At 42.1% G+C, this 21,164-nt stretch overlaps 1 protein-coding gene across 1 annotated transcript in view; it reads left to right on the forward strand.

Moving 5' to 3' along the window:
* Window positions 1-21,164, forward strand: part of LOC140469281 (ectonucleoside triphosphate diphosphohydrolase 8-like) — a 124,601-nt gene that overhangs the window by 42,435 nt on the left and 61,002 nt on the right. The window contains exons 3-4 of the mRNA XM_072565624.1: window positions 11,952-12,069; window positions 19,116-19,263. Of these exons, the coding sequence (XP_072421725.1) occupies window positions 11,952-12,069; window positions 19,116-19,263 (266 nt within the window). The remainder of the gene's footprint in view (window positions 1-11,951; window positions 12,070-19,115; window positions 19,264-21,164) is intronic.

A 21,164-nucleotide genomic window follows, 5' to 3' on the forward strand; every position in this document is an offset into this window, starting at 1 on the left:
ATCAGTCATGAATGACTTGAAATGAAAGAAAATGCAAAACTGAAGCAAACAAAAACCACAAGGAAACAGAACAGACCCTGAAGCAGGATATAAGGTCCAAAGAAGAAGAGTCTGAAAGCAAGTACGTTCATGATAATTAGATTACTTACAGTGTGGAAACAGGCCCTTCGGCCCAACAAGTCCACACCGCCCCACCGAAGCACAACCCACCCATACCCCTACATCTACTCCTTACCTCACACTACGGACAATTTAGCATGGCCAATTCACCTGCCCTGCACATCTTTGGACTGTGGGAGGAAACCCACACAGACACAGGGAGAATGTGCAAACTCCACACAGTCAGTCGTCTGAGGCGGGAATTGAACCCGGGTCTCTGGCGCTGTGAGGCAGCAGTGCTAACCACTGTGCCACCGTGCCGCCTTGCAAAATGGAGTCAAAGTTTGGAACATTCTTTCACAACTGTCAATTGATAATAATATCAATTATTCAATTTGAAGCCTCTGATAAGGTTTTATTGGTAAAAAGTGTTAAAAGATTTTGTTGAAGGCTAATTATGATGCATGTTAGAATCAAATGGTGTAATGACTCTTCCAATTCAAAGACTAGGTACACCCCACTGTTCCAGGTTGCCATTCTCAGTCTCCACCCCTCACTGTCCTCATTCCACACTATCCATACTTTATTCTCTTCACTGCACATTCACCTCACTGTATTCACCGAACACACGCATCTCTCATTCATCACTGTCTGTCCTCAGTCCTCACTCAGTACAATCTTCAATTAGAAGTTTAAACACCTACTTCAGTGTATGGTTCAATTTGTACCAATACTGGAGAAAGCAGGATCTGTCTCTGTTGTTGGAAAATAGAATACAATAGAATAGAACTTTATTGTCACATATACTTTTCCATGAAAAATACAGCGAAAAGTTTAAGTTTCCCTACCACAGCACATATATCAATGACAAAGTTAAAAATCACACACCACCAGGTAATAGTCCAATAGTTTATTTGAAAGCACTAGCACCTGATAAAGAGGCAGCACCTCCAAAGCTAGTGCTTCCAAATAAACGTGTTGGACTATAACCTGGTGTGTGCTTTTTAACTTTGTCCATGCCAGTCCAACACCAGCATCTCCAAATCATATATTAATGACAGAAGTCAAAAAGTAAAATTAATTCAAAGTTCATTACAGTTCAATTAATGGTTCCAGAGCTCAGGAAATGCTAATGAGGGAACGATAGAAAACCCTGAAAACACAGTCAGGACAAGACCGCCATCCCAGGATGAGAACGCTATGCCAGCCCACTGGAAAACTGGGCCGGAAATCTCTGCCAAAGAATGGCATGTTGGGTTGAAACTGCCTGTTGGTCTGCTGGAATAACTGGAAATCAAAGATGAAGAAGATCCCCACATGATGACCAAATCTCCACGCCAGGCCAAAAACCACCCGTCTTTACCTTCTGGCTTCCAAGCCTAGCTGTGGACCTGGAGCATCAGGGCCAGGGCAGTCAGCCTGGTACCTGCTCCTCACCTACTGGAAAACCTGAGCTGGGATGGAGCAATGGCCGGCTCATCCTAGTGTTGCTCCCGCTGCTGCCCGAGGCCTCCTCCTGCACCCACCACGCTGAGGTTTTTGAAGAAAAGGAAAACAAAGAAAATATAGAAACCAAAGAGCAAACGTTAAAAGAAGATAAAAATGAGAAAGAAAGCCAACAGGATGGACGAGCCCCGGGCTCAGCCCCCTATTCTGTCAATGGGTTGCACACAAATTTGCTGAACCCAGGGTTGCAGGAGATTACAGAGATAGAGATTCTGCAAAAAATGAGAAGTTTACAATCCAGGTAATTATTTAACTAAAGCTACCCCAGGTCAGCGAGGACAGGATGATTGTGTGTGAGTTAGAACAAGTCCAGCAGGTTTGGATGGCTTCACAGAGGATGGAATGTGAGAAACCAGCCAGGAGTGCAATGGAATTGTCAAGTCTCGAGGTAACAATGTCAGGAATGAAAGTTTCCATGCTGGGCGAAATAAGATTAGTGTGAAACGGGCATTGTTACTGCAGTGGGAATAGCTGATGTTAGTGATCGGGAGAATACATGGTCAAAATTTCACTTAAATGCTGACACTTAAGCTGGAGAGGGTTCAGAAGAGATTTACCAGGATATTGCTGGGAATGGAAGGTTTGAGTAAGAAAAGAGAGGCTGGATAGGATAGGATGTTTTTCATTGGAGCGTTGATGGTTGAGAGGTGATCTTTGAGAAGTTTGTAAAATAATGAGAGGTATAGATAATATGAATAGCAGGTGTCTTTTCCCTGGGTTGGGGTATTGCAAGTGCAGGCAGGTGGGACTAGTTTAGATTAGGATTAGGGTCAGCATGGGCTGGTTGGATGAAAAGCTCTGCATTCCATGTTGTATGACTATACGGCTGTATGACTACACCAAGGTTGCAAACAGGCTGACTCAGCCTCAACAATGTTACCAAGGGGATGGATCGATTTGATTGTTGAATCTGTGCCAAGGAACACAGACAGTAGCTTTGGTCTTTCTAATGTTTAGTTGGAGGAAACTTCTACTCATCCAGAACTGGAAATCAAACAATCTGACAACACCAGATAGGCGAAACAGTGCATGCAACTGAGGTATGCATTTAGATGATGTTGTCAGGGGGAAGTGTACAGCTGAAAAAATGAATAAAACTGAGGATAGATCCTTGGAAATCATCAGAGGTAACAATGTAAGAGAGATCCTTTGTGGGTGATTCTCTGGCTAATGTGAAAGAGATAAGAATGGAATTAGGTGACAGCAGTCTTATGCAGCTCGATGACAGTGGAGAAATGTTGCCATCAATGTGTACCAGTCTGCAGAATAGGTCGAGAAGAATAGTGAAGGAATTTTTACCTTTGCCAGTCACACAAGATGGAATGTGTGACTTTGACAAGAGCTGTTTTGGTATTACGGCAGGGACAGAAAAACCTGTTCAGGTGGGTTCATTCACGGAGCTTCAGCAAAGACAAGTGTGCAGTTGAGAAGTGACAACAATCAAGGCTTTTGGAGACAAAAGGAAGAGTCAAAAATGGTATTTTGTAAGGCAAAGAGGACAAGGAATAAGTTATTATGCTCAACAAGCTTGTTGTACATTTTAATGTAATCATGGCTGACTGAATTCTTTTTGATACTTTTTTACCCACACTATCCTCAATCTTTTACCTAATTGCTAATCAGAAATCTCCTAACCTCTACTTAAAATAAACTCAAGCTTCCACAGTCCCTTGAGTAGTGAATTCCAAAGATTTATAACTTCTTGAGTAAAAAGAGATATACACATCTCAGTCCTAAAAGCATCTTCCTTACTTTTAATTTTTTCCCCACCCAACTCTGGTTCTAGACTCTCCAACTAGGGAAAACACATTATTGGCATCTTCCAGATCCATCTTTTTCAATATGTTGTAGGCTTCAATGAGATCACTGCTCATTCTTCAAACCTCTAGAGAATACAGAATTAGTTTGTTCAATCTCTATTCATAGTACAATCCTACCATGCAGGGAACCAGTCTGGTGAACCTTTATTACACTCCCTGTATGGGCAATAATATCTTTCCTGAGATAAGGAGACCAAAACTGCAACAAAGCTCCACATATGGGTGAAACATGCTCCCATACAATTGAAGCAAGACCTCACTATTCTTGTACTTAAATCCAATTGCAATAAAGTTACTATTCCATGAGCCTGTCTAATTGCTTGCGACACTTGCATTTTAGACCTCAGTAATTTTTTGATTTGGACATCCTGGCCTTTTTTTACGTCCACATTTTCCAACGTCTCACCATTTAAGAGATATTCTGTACACCTACTTCAACTGTAAAAATGGATGATCTCATAGTTTTCCACATTAAATTCCATATGTTATGCTCTCAACCATTTGCGAGGTCTGTCCAAATCGTCCTGAAGATGCTTTACATCTTCCTCACAACACATCAAACATAGAACTTTACAGCGCAGTATAGGCCCTTCAGCCCTTGATGTTGTGCTGACCTGTGAAACCAATCTAATGCTCATCTAACCTAGACTATTTCATTATCATCCATAAGTTTATACAATGACCATTTAAATGCCCTTAATGTTGGTGAGTCCACGACTGTAACATCATCTGAGGAAAAAGGCTCTCACTGTCCACCCCACCTCATCCTATGATCATCTTGTATGCCTCTATTGTAACCTCTTAGCCTTCTCTCTAATGAAAACAGCCTCAAGTCCCTCAGCCTTTCTCATAAGACATTCCCTCCATACCAGGCAACAGCCTGGTAAATCTCCACTGCACCCTTTCCAATGCTTCCACATCCTTCCTAAAATGCAGCAACCAGAAATGTACACAATACTCCAACTGCGGCCGCATCAGAATTTTATACAGCTGCAACATGACCTCATGGCTCTGAAACTCAATCCCTCTACCAATAAAGGCTAACACATCGTACGCATTCTTAACAACCCTATCAACATGGGTGGCAACTTTCAGGGATCTATGTACATGGACACCGAGATCTCTCTGCTCATCTACACTACCATTAGTGCTCATCTTACTATTAGCCCAGTACTCTGCATTTCTGTTACTCCTTCCAAGGAGAATCACCTCATACTTTTCTGCATTACACTCCATTTGCCACCTCTCAGCCCAGCTCTGCAGCTTATCTTATGCTTGTCTGTATCCTGTAACATCCTTCAGCATTATCCACAACTCCACCGACTTTAGTGTCATCTGCAAATTTAATAATCCATCCTTCTATGCCCTTATAAAAATGACAAATAGTGTTAGACCCAAAACAGATCCTTGTGATATACCACTAGTAATTGAACTCCAGGATGAATATTTCCCATCAACCACCATCTTCTGTTTTCTTACAGCAAGCCAATTTCTGATCCAAACCATTAAATCACCCTTAATCCAATTCCTCCATATTTTCTACAATGGCTTACCATGGGGAAACTTAGCAAATACCTTACTGAAATCCATATACACCACATCAACTGCTTTGCCCTCATCCACCTGTTTGGTCACCTTCCCAAAGAACTCCATTAGGTTTGTGAGGCATAACCTACCCTTCACAAAACCATGTTGACTATCCCTAATCAAATTATTCCTTTCTAGATGATTATACATCATATCCTTTTCAAACATTTGCCCACAACAGAAGTATGTCTCATTGGTCTATAATTAAATTAATTAATGGTTGTTTCTACTCCCCTTCTTGAACAAGGGGATAACATTTACTATCCCGCACTATTCCTGTAGAAAATGACGACTTAAAGATCAAAGCCAAAGGCTCTGCAATCTCCTCCCTAGCTTCCCATGGAGTATCCTCTGATAAATCCTATCTGGCCCAGGGGACTTATCTATTTTCACACTTTCAGGAATTGCTAATACCTCCTCCTTATGAACCTCAATCCCATCTAGTCTAATAGCTTGTATCTCAGTATTCTCCTCGACAATAATGTAATTTTCCAGTGTGAATACTGATGAAAAATATTCATTTAGCGCTTCTCCTATCTCCTCTGACTCCACACACAACTTCCCACTACTATCCATGACTGGCCCTAATCTTATTCTGGTCATTCTTTTGTTCTTGATATACCTATAGAAAGCTTTAGGGTTTTCCTTGATCCTACCTGCCAACAACTTCTCAAGACCCCTCCTGTCTCTTCTTAGCTCTCTATTTAGGTCCTTCCTAGCTGATTTGTAACTCTCAAGTGCCCTAATGGGTATGATTCTCACTTTGGGTCTTCTTCTACGCAGACTTGCAAGAGATCCCAGGTTCAAATCCCAGACGAGCCTGCATTTCATGAATGGGTGGTACAGTGGTTAGCACTGCTGCCTCACAGTGTCAGAGACCCGGGTTCAATTCCTGCCTCAGGTGATTGACTGTGGGGAGTTTGCACATTCTCCCCTTGTCTGCGTGGATTTTTTCCGGGTACATTGGTTTCCTCCCACAGTCAAAGATGTGCAGGTCAAGTGAATTGGCCATGCTAAATTGCCCGTAGTATTAGGTAAGGGGTAAATGTAGGGGAATGGGTCTGGGTGGATTGCGTTCTGGCGGGTTGGTGTGGACTTGTTAGGCCGAAGGACCTGTTTCCACACTGTAAGTAATCTAATTTAATCTAACTAAGCCTTCATGTTTCATCTTTAAATAAGCCTCCTTCTTCCTCTTGACAAGAGATTCAACTTCTTTCGTAAACCATGGCTCCCTCGCTCAACCGCTTCCTCCCTGCCTGATCGGTACATACTTATCAAGGACACGCATTGGCTGTTCCTTGAATAAGCTCCACATTTCAATTGTGCCTGTTCCCTGCAGTTTCTTTTCTCATTCTATGCATCCTAAATCTCACCTAATCACATCATAGTTGCCTTTCCCCCAGCTATAATCTTGGCCTGTGGTATATACCTATCCATTTCCATTGCTAAAGTAAATGTAACCGAATTGTGGTCACTATCACCAAAGAGCACACCTACTTCCAAATCTAATACTTGGCCTGGTTCATTACCCAATACCAATTCCAATGTGGCCCCACCTCTTGTTGGCCTGTCTATATACTGTGTCAGGAAACCCTCCTGCGTATATTGGACAAAAACTGACCCATCTAAAGTACTTGAACTATAGCTTCTCCAGTCAATATTTGAAAAGTTAAAGACCCCATAATAACTACCCTGCTACTTTCACTCCTATCCAGAATCATCTTTGCAATCTCTTCCTCTACATCTCTGGAAAGTTTTGGAGGGCTATAGAAAACTCCCAATATGGTGACTGCTCCTTTCCTGTTTCTAACCTCAGCCTATACTGCCTCAGTTAAATGAGTTCTCATCAAACTTCCTTTCAGTCACCATAATACTGTCCTTGACGAACATTGCCACACCTCCCCCTCTTATGAAACATCTAAACCCCAGAACCTGCAAAACCATTCCTGACCTGCTCTATCCATGTCTTCAAAAAGGCCACAACATTGAAGTCCCAGGTACCAACCCATGCTGCAAGTTCACCCATCTTATTCAGGATGCTCCTGGCATTGAAGTAGACACACTTCAAACCACCTTTCTGCCTGCTGATATACTCCTGCAATCTCAAAACCTTATTCATGACCTCACTACTCTCAACCTTCTATACACTGGAGCTACAGTACAGCTTCCCTGCTGAATTAGTTTAAATCCTCCCAAACAGCATGAGTAAATTCCCCCCAAGATACTGGTCCCCTCTGGTTCAGTTGTAGACCATCCCATTTGTAGAGGTCCCACCTACCCCAGAATGAGCCCCAAATATCTAGAAATCTGAATCCCTCCTCCTGCACCATCCCTGTCATGTGTTCAACTTCTCTCTCTCCCTATTCCTCACCTCGCTAGCACATGGCACATTTAACAAACCAGAGATAACAACTCTGTTTGTTCTAGCTCTAAGCTTCCACCCTAGCGCCCTGAATTTCTGCCTTACATCCCCATCCCTGACATTGGTGCCTGTATGGACTATGACTTGGGGCTGCTCCCCCTCCCCCTTAAGGATCTTGAAAACACGATCCTGGCACCTGGGAGGCAAAACACCAATCGTGAGTCTCTCTTGTTCCTACAAAACCTCCTATCTGTCCTCCTAACTATGGAGTCCCCAGTGACTAATGCTCTCCTCTTCTCCCCACTTCCCTTCTGAGCAACAGGGACAGACTCTGTGCCAGAGACCTGTACACCATGGCTTACCCCTGGTAAGTCATCCCACCTAACAGTATCCAAAATGGTATACTTGTTATACAGGGGAACGCCCACAGGGGATCCCTGCACTAACTGCTTCTTACCCCTTCTAACAGTCACCCAAGTATCTTCATTTCTAGGAGGAACTACCTCCCTGTAGCTTTTATCTATAACTGTTTCTGCCTTCAGAATGATCCTGAGTTCATCCAGCTCCAGTTCCCTACACGGTCTTTGAGGAGCTGGAATTGTGTACACACCCTGCAGGTGTATTCAGCTGGAACACTAATGGTGTCCCTTACCTCAAGCATCCCACAGGAGGAACATTGCTCTGCCCGCACTGCCAGCCCTGCTAACTTCCCTTCACTAAGAATTGAAAGAGGATAAAAAAAGCTTACCTGATTTCCCTCTAGTGGTGTAAGGTTAGAGAAGATGGGTGAATGGGAGGACCTACAGGTATATGGCCTTAGGTGTACCTGTAGGGGAAAAAAAGTCCCAGAAGCCTCTGCTCTCTGGTAAGTTTTTAAATGGAGAATTTACCTTCCTGACAGCCCCTCTCTCACCGCTCCTGCTGCAGAAATGAATTATATAATCCAGATTTAGAAATATTATATTTGGTCCACACATCCAAACCATTGGTAGATTGCAAAAAAACTGGGGCTCAAGTATTGATCCTTGCGGCACTCAACTAGCTACAGTCTGCCAACTTGAAAATGGCCCTTTTGTTCTTACTCTGTTTCTGCCTGTTAGTCTATCATTAATCAATGTAAGTACATCACTCATCCCACAGGTTTTATTTTTTGCTAAAACCAACCTCCTGTGTGGAACTTTATCAACACTTTCTAAATATTCTGCTTCCATTGACTTCCCTTCTATCAGTTTTGCAATTCTCAAAACATTTCCAAGTTAGCCAAAGAGGATTTTCCATTCTGAATTCCATGCTGTCCGTAACAAATCAGCTCATTTTTATCCAAATGTCCATTTATCAAGCCCTTTGTAATAGATTCTAGCATTTTCCCTACCACTAATACTGAAAGGCTCACAGACTTGTAGTTCCCTGTTTCTCTTTTCCCTTTCTTTCTTAATTGGGGTGACAGTTAGTAGATTAGCTAAATTAGTTAGAATCTTTCCTGAATCTATGGAATTTTGGAAAATGATACCAATGAATCGATTATCTCTATAGCCACCTTCTTCAAAACTCTGGGTGAGAATCAGTAAGTTTTGAGACATACCAATTGGAAGTCCCATTAATTTCTCTAGTGCAATCTTCTTACTAACCTTAATTTCCCTCAAAACACTATTCTTCCTAAGTTATTTGGATCTCTAAATTTGGAATATTCTTGTACCTTTCCATATATACAAAATAATTATTTCTTTATTCCCCATTATACATTCACCTAACTATGCCATATTCACCCATATTAGCCAAACATTTCATTTTTACATACTTGTACAATTGGGGAGGCAATGGCATAGTGATATTATTACACACCTATTAACCTAAAGACCCGGTTAATGCTCTGGGTTCATGAGTTCAAATCTTGCACATAGCAGATGGTGGAATTTGAATTCAAGACAAATCTGTAATTAAGAGTCTAATGATGACCATGAAACCAGTATTGATTGTTAGAGGAAACCCCATTTGGTTCATTTTTAGGGACAGAAAGTATTATCCTTACCTGGTTTGTCCCAAAGCAATATGATTGACTCTTACTGAACTCTGGGCAATTAGTAATGGGCAATAAATGCTACTCCAGCCAGTGATGCCCACAAGCTGTGGATGAATTAAAAATCAAAGATTTAACAGTCCATTTTTATGTTTTGCATTAGATTGCATTCATAATGTATTGTTCTTGTCTGTCCTTCCGCAAAGTTGAATATCATTGAGGTCTCAGTCACAAAATTACAGAAGAGTTACAGCATGAAGGAGGCCATTTGGCCCATCATGCTTGCACTGGCTCCTTAAATAAGCACCATTACCTAGTTCCAATCTTTTGCTTTTCCCTCAGTCATTATCATGCAGCCATAATTCTGTATTGGAAATTAAATCATACCTAGATATTCCTAATTGTGCCTTTGGATCATCTAACAGTTTGTAAATGGTGCATACATTCAGATAAAGTGCCTTTTGTTTTTTTTTAACATCATTCTGCCGTAATCTGTGCTCAGCTCAACTTCTACTGTTACCAACTTTCGAGTCTTGCAATTTGGGTTACCGTCAGATTCCCACCTCTCCTAAAAACTATTCAAACAAATTCCAACACGACTAGGAAATCTTACTGTGAGGATATCAATGCTGACATAACCTGTCCAACTTGTAGAAGAGCTACATGCACCCAACCCCTCAGAAATTTGATACACTCCTTCTATGCCAATTCTCCAGCCAAATATTCAAACAATCAATCCTCACATTCTAATTCTCACAAGCAGGTGGAACATGAGTAATCCTGAGATTATTGCTCATGAAGTGCTGCTTTTTAACTAGTTTACTAGCTCTATGAATTCTGCTGTCAGAATCCCCTACCTATATCATCAGTAATAAATGTGGATAACAACTTCCAGCTGATCTCTTTCCCCCAGAAAGACGTCCTACAGCTGCTACATGACAGCCAGGCATCAGAGAGGCAACACATCATTTGTGTCTCATGAACACCTGTCTGATCCCCTTACTATGGAATTGTTTATCACTATTGCCCTTCTGGTTTTCTTTCCCGATCTCTTCTGCACCCCCTAAGGAGCTGAGATGCCTTTGGAACTTGTCGTTTTGTTGCACTTCTTTGAGGAAATATCACCGTAACAAGTTAACAAAATAGAATACCACCCATCATCTTAACAAGCTAACAAAATAGAATACCAGCCATCAACTTAACAGATTAACCAAATATAATAACAACTAGCAAGCATGACATACATTGAGGATTCCTCAACTGGCCATCCTAGTATAGGCAAAACAGACATGCCTTGAAGCCTGGCACTCTAACCAGAACTCAATCAATAGACACATTGAACTGAAACTAGTCAGATACAGAATTTGAAGTACCAACAAACAGAGGCATATAAATACCATGTGGCGCAGACCACCAATACCTTATCAAAAATGCACTGATGATGTCACCTAGTGAGGTAATGAAATGTTTGCAGAAAAACACACCAGCTCAGTGAACGAATCCATGTCTATCATTCACAACTTGAACCGCAAATCTTCTCAAGAACTCGAGATTCCTCAACTACTTGCCAAGTTTTCTTAGACAGCCTGGTAGAAACCCATTCCCTCTCTGTACACTTCTAATCTGCAGTGTGACCTCTTCCCTAAGTTACTATCCACCAAGTTTCCTGCTTCGTGGATGCACAATAGTGACTTCAGATGCTGCTCAATTTCCAAGGCTCAGGGCTCAAGCTTTTGCAGTTGTTGACACTTGCTGCAGATTTATTTTTGACAGAGGGTGTGTCCATGATTTTAGACAGAGAATGACACTCGTATACTTTAGGATAGACACTTCACTTGGACCAGCTGATTTGCCTTTTGTTACCAGAGATGAGGAGAATATTTTCCTTGGAAGGTTTTCAGAGCTCTATTTCTTAATAGGTGGTAGAATTAAAGTTTTGAATATTTTTAATTCAGAGGCAGATTTATAAGCACTGGGGTGAAAGATTATCAGGATGGTTGGCAAGGTGATCAGATCAGATCAGATCAGCCAAGATCTTATTGAGTAGCAAAACAGAACTGAGGAGACAGAGTGGTCTACTCCTGCTCTTTGTTCATATGACTGCACCTTCCTTGAGCATTAAGTGCTGGTGCCAAGATTAGATTAGATTCCTTACATTATGTAAACAGGTCCTTTTGCCCAACAAGTCCACACTGACCCTACAAAGAGTAACCCACCCAGACTCATTCCCTTATTTACCCCTGACTAGTGCACCAAACAGTATAGGTAATTTAGCATGGCCAATTTATATGGCCTACACATCTTTGGAAACCAGAGCACCTAGAGGAAACACACACAGACACAGGGAGAATGTACAAACTCCACACAGACAGTCACCTGAGGCAGGAATCAAGCCCAGGTCCCTGGCACTGTGAGGCAGCAGTGCTAACCACTGAAACACCATGCCACCCTCACAGAGAGATCTTCTGGCTGAATGGCAGGGGCATTATTCATTAATCAACAAATCCTCCTTGTTTAACAAGAAATCACTGATATTTAATTTTTTTTGTACTTATTTCAGTTTGGGATTGTGCTTGATGCTGCATCGACATACACTTCGATTTATCTTTATCACTGGCCTATGAACAAAATGAATGGAACCGGGGTTGTCAGTCAGCTGTACAAGTGTGACGTTGATGGTAATGTCTCTTTCTGTGAAAAAAAACAATTGTCCCTTTTAAGACTTTTACTGTCTTTCTCCTTAGTCATTCCTTGCTCTATCTTCTTAAGTCCAAGGGACACAGATGTGAGTGAAAATGCTACATAAATAATGTAACAGTCTGGTCCACACTGATGCTCCTGGCTATTAAAACTGCTCATCATTCCAGAATCAAACTGGGATGTAAAGATAAATGTTTCTTTTTTCCAGTGTAAACCCCATCCCCTCTACCCTTGCCTCCAACAATAAAGGTGAGCAGCTAGTGAAATTTCTCTGCCACCTAGACTGAGACAAACCAATCAACCCTTGCCTCTTAGTGGACTGGTTTACCCACACTCCCTTAAATGCTCCCCTGTTCACATCCTGAACATTGTACCTTCCTCTAGTTTCTCTCCTATCTGCTCTCATGCCTCTCTAATCTCATACAAGCAACAGGGCCTCGTGCTCCTTTGACCCTATTTCCATGAATCGATCACCCAACTCCTCCTTCTGGTCTCCATATTAGCTAATCTTGTTAATGGTTCTCTTTGGGTACTCTTTGCCTCAAGTCAGTATGACCAATGTCTAACATCAGATGAAGAGAAATTTTCTCCAAGTAAATATTGAGTGATCAAGGTCTCACCCTCTGGCTATTGATGACAAAATCAGAAAGGGATCTGTGTCACTTCCTTGGGGGAGGCATCACATTATATGTTTATCAGGTTCCTATCAAGCCAATGTTGGCAATTCCTCTGGACTTAGGACACCAAGAGTGGAAATCAGATGTCAGTAGTTCTCCATTATTTAAAATAGCAACAAGAGTTGTACCTGCTGGACTTCATCAGAAATTGCTTCTGGACACAGGCAAGTAAATATAGAATGGGGGTCACAGAGATGGGGTTACTGTTGGCAGGTGGTCAGAGGCAAAGGTGGCTTTCAAGAGGCGGGGTTTCTTCCTCTCTACCTTATCCACACCACACATAATTTCATAATCTCAATCATGTCTCCTTTCAATCTCCTCTGCTCTGAGGAAACCGACTGCAGTCTATCCAATCTCTCTTCATAACTGAAATGCTCCAGCCCAAGCAATATCCTGGTGGATCTCCTCTGCACCTTCTCCATTGCTATCAATCGCCCTGGTGTGTGGATTGCTGAAGGGCACAAAACACTCTAGCTGTGGCATAACCAACATTACATGCAGTTTCACCAAGACTTTCTTGCTCTTAAACTCTAAAAGCTAGTATACTTTATTTCTTCTTAACCACTTTCTCCACCTGTCCTGATACCTTAAGGGACCGGTGTACATTTAGACCAAGATCTGATCCTCAGCGTTTCCCAGAGTCCTACAGTATATTATGTATTCCCTTCTCTTGTTTATCCTGTTCAAGTGTGTAACTTCACATTTATCTGTCTTGAATTCCATTTGCTTCTGATTAGCCCATCTGACCAGCTCATCTATATTCTTCCTTAGTCTAAGCCTAATTCTTTTTACAACACCATCAATTTTTGTGTCATCTGCAAACCTACTGATCAACCCTGCTATATTAAGGTCTAAATTATTTATATAGACCACAAACAACAAGGATACCAATACTGACTGCTATGGAACCTGTACTGGATGCAAACTTCCAGTGGATACAATCATGGATACAATTTGCCAAATTTCCTTGGACATGATGGGCTCTTATCTTTGCTATCAATCTGCCATGCAGATCCTTATCCAAGACTTTGCTGAAGGCCAAGTAGATTATATCAAAAACTTTGTCCTCATCTGCACACCTTGTCACTGTCATCATAGTCATAGAGTCATACAGCACAGAAGCAGATCTGTCAGCCCAACCAGTCCATGCCAACCATAATTCCAAACTGAACTAGTCCCACCTGCTTCAATTCCCGCCTCAGGCGACTGACTGTGTGGAGTTTGCACCTTCTCCCCGTGTCTGCGTGGGTTTCCTCCGGGTGCTCCGGTTTCCTCCCACACTCCAAAGATGTGCAGATCAGGTGAATTGGCCATGCTAAATTGCCTGTAGTGTTAAGTAAGGGGTAGATATGGATGTAGGGGTAAGGGTGGGTTACGCTTCGGCGGGGCGGTGTGGACTTGTTGGGCCGAAGGGCCTGTTTCCACACTGTAAGTAATCTAATCTAATCTAATCTAATCTAAAAAATTGGCTGTCCTCCAGTTCTCTGGCAGTCTTGTGGCCACAGAGGAATTGAAAATGTTTGCAAGTGCAGCCATTTCCTCCCTTGCCTCTCTTAACAGCTTGGGATACATTTCATGTGGAAATTTATCTACTTTTAAGACTGCCATACCACTCAGAACCCCCTCTCTGTCTATGCTAATTTATTTAATTGTATCACAGACCTCCTGAGTTTTATACCGATATTGTCCCTCTCAATAGTGAAAACCGAGGCAAAGTGTTCATTTAGACCCCTCACTACATCTTTTGACTCCACACACACATTGCCACTGTGGTCCATAATGGGCCCGACTCTTTCCTTTGTTATCCTGTACATAACTGAGAATTGTTCTTTATTTTTAACTGCCAATACCCATTTATGTCTCCTTTTAGTTCTAATAATCTCTTTTTAAAATGCCCCTTTGCACACTCTATATTGCTCTGGGTCCTCTACTGTTTTGAGCCCTTGGCATCTGCTGTAAGCCTTCCTTTATCTTTTAATCCAGTGCTGTCTTTTTCTTATTAGCCAGAGTGGGTGGCTGCGTGGTTAGTACTGCTGCCTCACTGTGCCAGGAACCCAGATTTGATTCCACCCTCAGGTGACTGTCTGTGTGGAGTTTGCACAGGCTCCCTGCATCTGCATTGGTTCCCTCTGAGTATTCGGGTTTATTCCAACATCCAAAGATATGCAGGCTTCATGGATTAGCCATGAGAAACCCAAGAATGGGGTACAGAGGTGTGCCTAGGTCAGATGTTTTTCAGATGTTGGACTCTATGGGAAGAATTGTCTGCTTCCACACCACAGGGATTCAATGATAAATGGTCCCACCTTCTTCTTTGTTGGAATATGTTGGTCCTGACTTGAGGTCAAAATGATGTCCTTAACCACATTAAGTTTCATCACCTCTATGCGCATTGGCCGAGATCCATTCTCTCAAGTTGAAAATTCTCATCTTGATTTTAAGTCCCTCCAGAGCCACATCTGTCCTCTGTAATTTTCATGAATGATTCTGTAATCTTTTTCAGCCCTCCATCCATTGAGGTACCTGTGCTCCTCTCATTCTTACCTGTCGAGCGTACAGAGTTTAATCCCATCACCATTGGTTGCTGTGACTTCAGCTGCCTAGACTCCAAGACATGAAATTCTGTCCCGAAACCCATCTGCTTCTCTACTTCCCTTCTTTTGCTGTAAGGAACTCTTTCAAAACCTACTCTTTGACTGAGTGTTTGGTTGTAATATCTTTTTCTGTGGTCCAGTGTCACATTTTGTCTGATACTACCTCCCTGGAGTGCCATGGGATACTTTATTGCATTACTTTATTGCATTTATTGATATAAATGCAAGTTATGTTGCATGATGTGAAATATATATAACTGTCCACACACACTGAACATAAAAGCTAAATGTTACATGTAATATTTTCAAGTGCTCTTTGTTCATGTTGCTGTGAGGTGTTATGCTGTTATAAAGAGCTATGTTGTTAATTTGCCCACCCATTGAGAAAGATGGCAAATATTCTCCATAATTGTGCCAAGTAGATAATCTATGCACTGGCACAGACACACATCGTGATCTCTGATACCTTAGAATTTGCTAACATTATTTACTTTAAATTTTGATGCATAGGATTTTCTAGATCTATGGTTATCTATCCATATTATAATTTGAGTTGACATTAAAAAGATCTCGGTCTCTGACCTTACAGAAGGATTAACTGGACATGGTCTTTTCTAGAGGTTAGGGGAGTCCAGACCTGGAGGGCTTAGGGTGAGAGGGAAAAGATTTAAAAGGGACCTAAGGGACAATTTTTTCATGCAAAATGTGGTGCATCTCCAGAATGAGCTGCCAGAGGAAGTGGTGGAGACTGGTACAATTGCAACATTTAAAAGGGATATGGATGGGGACATTAATAAGAAGGGTTTAGAGGGAGATGGGCCAAGTACTGGCAAATAGGACTAGATTAAATTAGATTAGATTCCCTACAGTATGGAAACAGATCCTTCAGGGATAGCTGGTCGGCATGGACGAAGGGTCCGTTTCCGTGCTCTACATCTCTATGACTTTAAACAGTGTCTTCTCTGTTGCACTCTATATATGTAGCTTGGGCATGTTGTATTGGTTCCCCACAAGACCAACAAGGAACAAGAGGATCTTTTCTCACATGATGTGTGTGTCACTGAATAGGCCAGCATTTTTTGCCCATCCATGAGCCCCCAAAGCAACTAGTAAAAGAAAGGAATGGAGCAATGAGTGAAAAGTGTTTGCCCGTCCCTGGATCCGAAAACACCCCATGCTTCTGCTACCCTGGAAACCATCCTGTACTATGAGACCCTCACAATCTGGCTGCTTTCCTCTTTCAGAGGAAAGATTAGATTCCCTACAGTGTGGAAACAGGCCCTTCGGCCCAACAAGTCCACACTGACCCTCCGAAGAGCAACCCACCCTGTCCCATTCCCCTACATTTACCCCTGACTAATGCAAGGAACACTATGGGCAATTTAGCATGGCCAATTCACCTGACCTGCACATTTTTGGACTGTGGGAGGAAACCAGAGCACCCGGAGGAAACCTACACAGACACGGGGAGTACAGTTGCCCAAGGTAGGAATTGAACCCAGGTCCTTGCGCTGTGAGGCAGCAGTGCTAACCACTGAGCCACCGTGCCACATAAAAGGCTGCAAAAAAGGGTTTTGGATTTTAGTTTTGGGTTGGTGTTGGGGAATGAGTTGGGTTAAGGTAGATTATTTTAAAATAAGACAGGATCTGACCAAAAAAAGACTGGGAACAGCTACTCAAGGGTAAAGCTACTGCAGAATGGTGAAGACATTTCAAAAGGTATTAAGGGGAATACAGGCCCATGTTCGTATGTCCCATTCGGACTGAACACATGCCCAGAGAATCCTGGATGTCTAGGAATTTTGAGGACTGGCTAAAAATGAAGAGAGATACATTTAACAGGTATAAAGGGAGCAAAACAATAAAGACCCAAAGAAGTATATGGGTAAACACAAGAAAGCAATTAGGACAATAAATGAGGCATGAGAAAACATGTGGGGGGTCAACATTAGGAAGAATCCCAAGACATTCGACAAGTATATCAAGGGAAGAGAATAACCAGTGAAAGAACAGGGCCTATTAGGGACCTAGTGAGCAATCTGTGCATGAAGCTGGAGGATATTGGGAGAGTGTTGAATGAGAACTTCACATCTGTCTTTACTCAGGAGAAGGAAGATGTGAGCACAGAATTCAAGAAGGCGGATTGTAACATTTTTGAGCAGATTGATCTAAGAATCAAGGAGATAACGGAGCATTTTAGTGGATTTAAAAGTGGAAACATCCGCAGCTCCAGATGAGTTGAAAGCAAAGCTGCGATGGGAGATCGGGGATTAAATGACTGACCCAATTTTTTTAAAGCATCTGGAGCCAGGGGAGGTGCCAGAGAACTGGAAGACAGCTGATATAGTTTCATTTCACAAGAAGAGTGGTAAAGATAGATCAGGGAATGATAGAACAATGAATCAAACATCAGCGGTAAGGAAAACATTGGAGAAAATAGTGAAGGAGAACATTAATCTCTATTTAGAGAGGCAAGATTTGATCAGGGATAATCAGCATTGCTTTGTCAGAGGGAGACCATGCCTAAAGAAATCTGGTGAAATTTATCATGCAGGTGATCAAGTGTTTGGATGAAGCTAGTGTAGTTGATATAGTTAATATGGATTTCAGCAAGACCTTTGACAAAGTTTCACATGGGAGATGGATAAAGAAGGTAAAAGCACTTGGGATCCAAGGTAACTCAGCAAGTTGGATCAAAAATTGGCTTAGTGACGGGAGATGGAGGGTGGTGATAGAAGGTTGTTTAGGTGAATAGAAAGCAGCTATTTCCCTTAGTCAAAGGGGGACAAAATTTTAAAGTGAAAGGCAGGAAGTTTAAAGAGGATTTGAAGGAACACTTTATCCCTCAGAAGATGGTGGGGTCTGGAGTACCCTGCCTGGGAGGTTAGTTGAGGCAGGAAACCTCACAACCCTAAAAAGTACTTGGATGAGCATTCAAAATGTCATACCATTCAAAGCTATAGGTCTAGTGCAGAAAATTGGGATTGGTGGAGGTAGTAGTAGTTTTGGTCATACTGGTTTGATGGGCCACATGGCCCTTCTGTACTGTATGATTCTATGATGGTTCTGGGTACATGTTTCGCTGCCAGAGTCCTGACTTCCATGGTTGCACGTTTTGCAGGTGGAGAGGTAACTGTTATGCTTCCCCATTGGAATTCAGTTCAATATGTGACAATTTTGCATCTGGTTTTAGTCCTTTTGCACTGATGACATGTGTCCTACAAATGTCACTTGCATTCACATGGGAACATCATAATTTTTCATTACCGCACTCACAGAGGGGAATTGAAATGTTCGCAGAGGGGAGTTATAACATAATATTACTGTGCTCACAGAGGGTATCTGTAACATTACATTACCATGTTCTCAGAGGGGATTTGTAATGTTATGTTACTGTGTTTGCAGGGGGAGCAGTACATCATGTTCATTATGTGAACATTACATTATGTTCACAAAGGTGACATGGTGTCCGTGGAGGGGGTTTGCAATGTCATAACTGCTGTTGTTCACAGAGAGGATCTGTAACAGTACATTATTGCCTTCACAGAGGGGAATTGTAATGTTGTTTACTGTATTCAGAGAAGGGATCTGGAGCATTATATTACTGTGTTCAGAAAGTGGATTAATAACGTAATATTACTATGTTCACTAAGGGGATTAGTAATGTTGTTACTGTGCTCACATAGGCTGTTTGCAACATTATGTTACACTGCTTCTAGAAGAGGTTTGTAATGTTATTTTACGTGTTCACAGAGGGGATCTCCAGCTTTGCCAACGACCCAGCAAAGGCTGGCCAGTCACTCAGGCCGTGCTTAGACAAAATGCTAAAGTATATCCCACCAAAGGAATTCCAGGAAACCAACATCTATCTGGGTGCTACCGATGGCATGCGTTTACTCGAGTAAGGAAAATTCCAATGTTTATTGCACAATATTTATTGTAAATTGAACAACTGGAAACACAGGTGATTTAATGATTTTGGTTAATAGGTGGAAATTGCCACTGGTGATTTGGTGATGGGAAAAAGTGTTTTGCAGCGTATGGCAGCCTTCCTGGACATAAAATTTGCAACATTGATCTGTAAATTGAGGGGTTTTCAATTTGACATTTCAAGTGTTATTGTAGTAAAGGTTTGGAAAGAATTGTTGACTGTTTGCTATGCAATGCTGTGCAAATCTGTTTGAAGGTCAGGTGTGACCATGAAATTTTAATGCTAACCACCATTATTTGGACATCTGTAGGTTTAGCATCCATGTATTGATGAGGCATAACTATCCTTAATAGTGATGTGGTCATGGGTTTGGAAGGTGCTGTCTAAGGAGCCTTTGTGAATTTCTGCAATGCATCTTGCAGATAGTACACACTGTTATTCAGCCGAAGGTGAAGGGAGTTATTGAATGATGTTTATTGAATGTGGTGCCAATCAAGTAGGCTGGTTTGTCCTGGATGGTGTCAAGCTTTTTGAGTGCTGTTGGAGCTGCACCCATCCAGACAAATGGGGAGAATTCCATCAGATTACTGTCTTGGGCCTTGTAGGTGAACAGGCTTTGGGGAGTCATGAGGTGAACTAGCTGCCATGGTATTCCCAGCCTCTGACCTGCTTTTACAGCCACCATGTGAGTTTCTGGTCCTTAGCCACTCCAAGAATGCTGATATGGGGATTCAGTGATGATAATTTAAAAGGCAGTGATTAGATCATTTCTGATTAGAGATGACATTGATTGACATTGATGGAGCACAAATGTTACTTGCCACTTGTCAGCCCAAACTTGGATATTGTCGAGGTTTTGTTGTATTTGAACAGGAACTGCTTCAGTATCTGAGGAGTCATGAACGGTGCTGAACATTGTGAAATCATTAGCAAACATCCCCACTTTTGACCTTATCATGGCGGCAGAGAGGGGAGGGTCATTGATGAAGTAGCTGAAACTGGTTGGGTCTAGAAAACCACCCTGAAGAATTCAAGGCAAAAAACATTTTCCTCGTATCTCCTCTAGTTCTAGAATGCCTGCAGTGTTGAAAGAGGCCATTTGGCCCATCACATCTGCACCTACCCTCCAAATAGCATCCCACCCAGACACATCACCATCCTATCCCTGTAACCCTGAATTTACCATGACTAATCCACCTAGCTTACACATCCCTTAACACTATGTACAATTTAGCATAACCAATCCACCTAAACTGCAGATCTTTGGACTGTGGCAGGGAACCAGAACACCCAGAGGAAACCCACACAGATATGAGGAGAATGTGCAAACTCTGGACAGTCACCTGAGACTACAAGCAAACATGTGTCCTTGGTGCTGTGAGGCAGCTTCTTACCTTCTCTGTTTCTTACCTTAAATTTACATCCTCGGGTTATTGATACCTCCATCAAGGGAAACAATTTCTTCCTATCTGCCCCTCATAATTTTGCTCATCTCAATCATGACCCCTCTCAATTGCCTCTGCTCTAAGGAAAACAAGCTTAGTCTCTTCATAACTGAAACTCTTGCAGCCTAGGCAACATCCTGATAAATCTCCTCTTCACCTTCTCCAGTACTATCACATCTCTCCAATAATATGGACTTCAGAAATGTACACAATATCACTGGCATAACCAGCTTTTTGTACAGTTCCATCATACCCACCTACTATTCAACTCTATGCCTTGACTAATAAAACCATTTCTACCTCACTATGTATGTTATCCACGATACTCTCAGATTTACAGATGTTCCACAGTGTCGCCAGCCATCGCTCCAAAACCCAAGCTTCCAGGAGCTGCAGTTGGAACCACTTCCTCCACACATGCTGGCT

This window comes from Chiloscyllium punctatum, chromosome 49 (genome assembly GCF_047496795.1).
Source record: "Chiloscyllium punctatum isolate Juve2018m chromosome 49, sChiPun1.3, whole genome shotgun sequence".
Classification (NCBI taxonomy): Eukaryota; Metazoa; Chordata; class Chondrichthyes; order Orectolobiformes; family Hemiscylliidae; genus Chiloscyllium; species Chiloscyllium punctatum.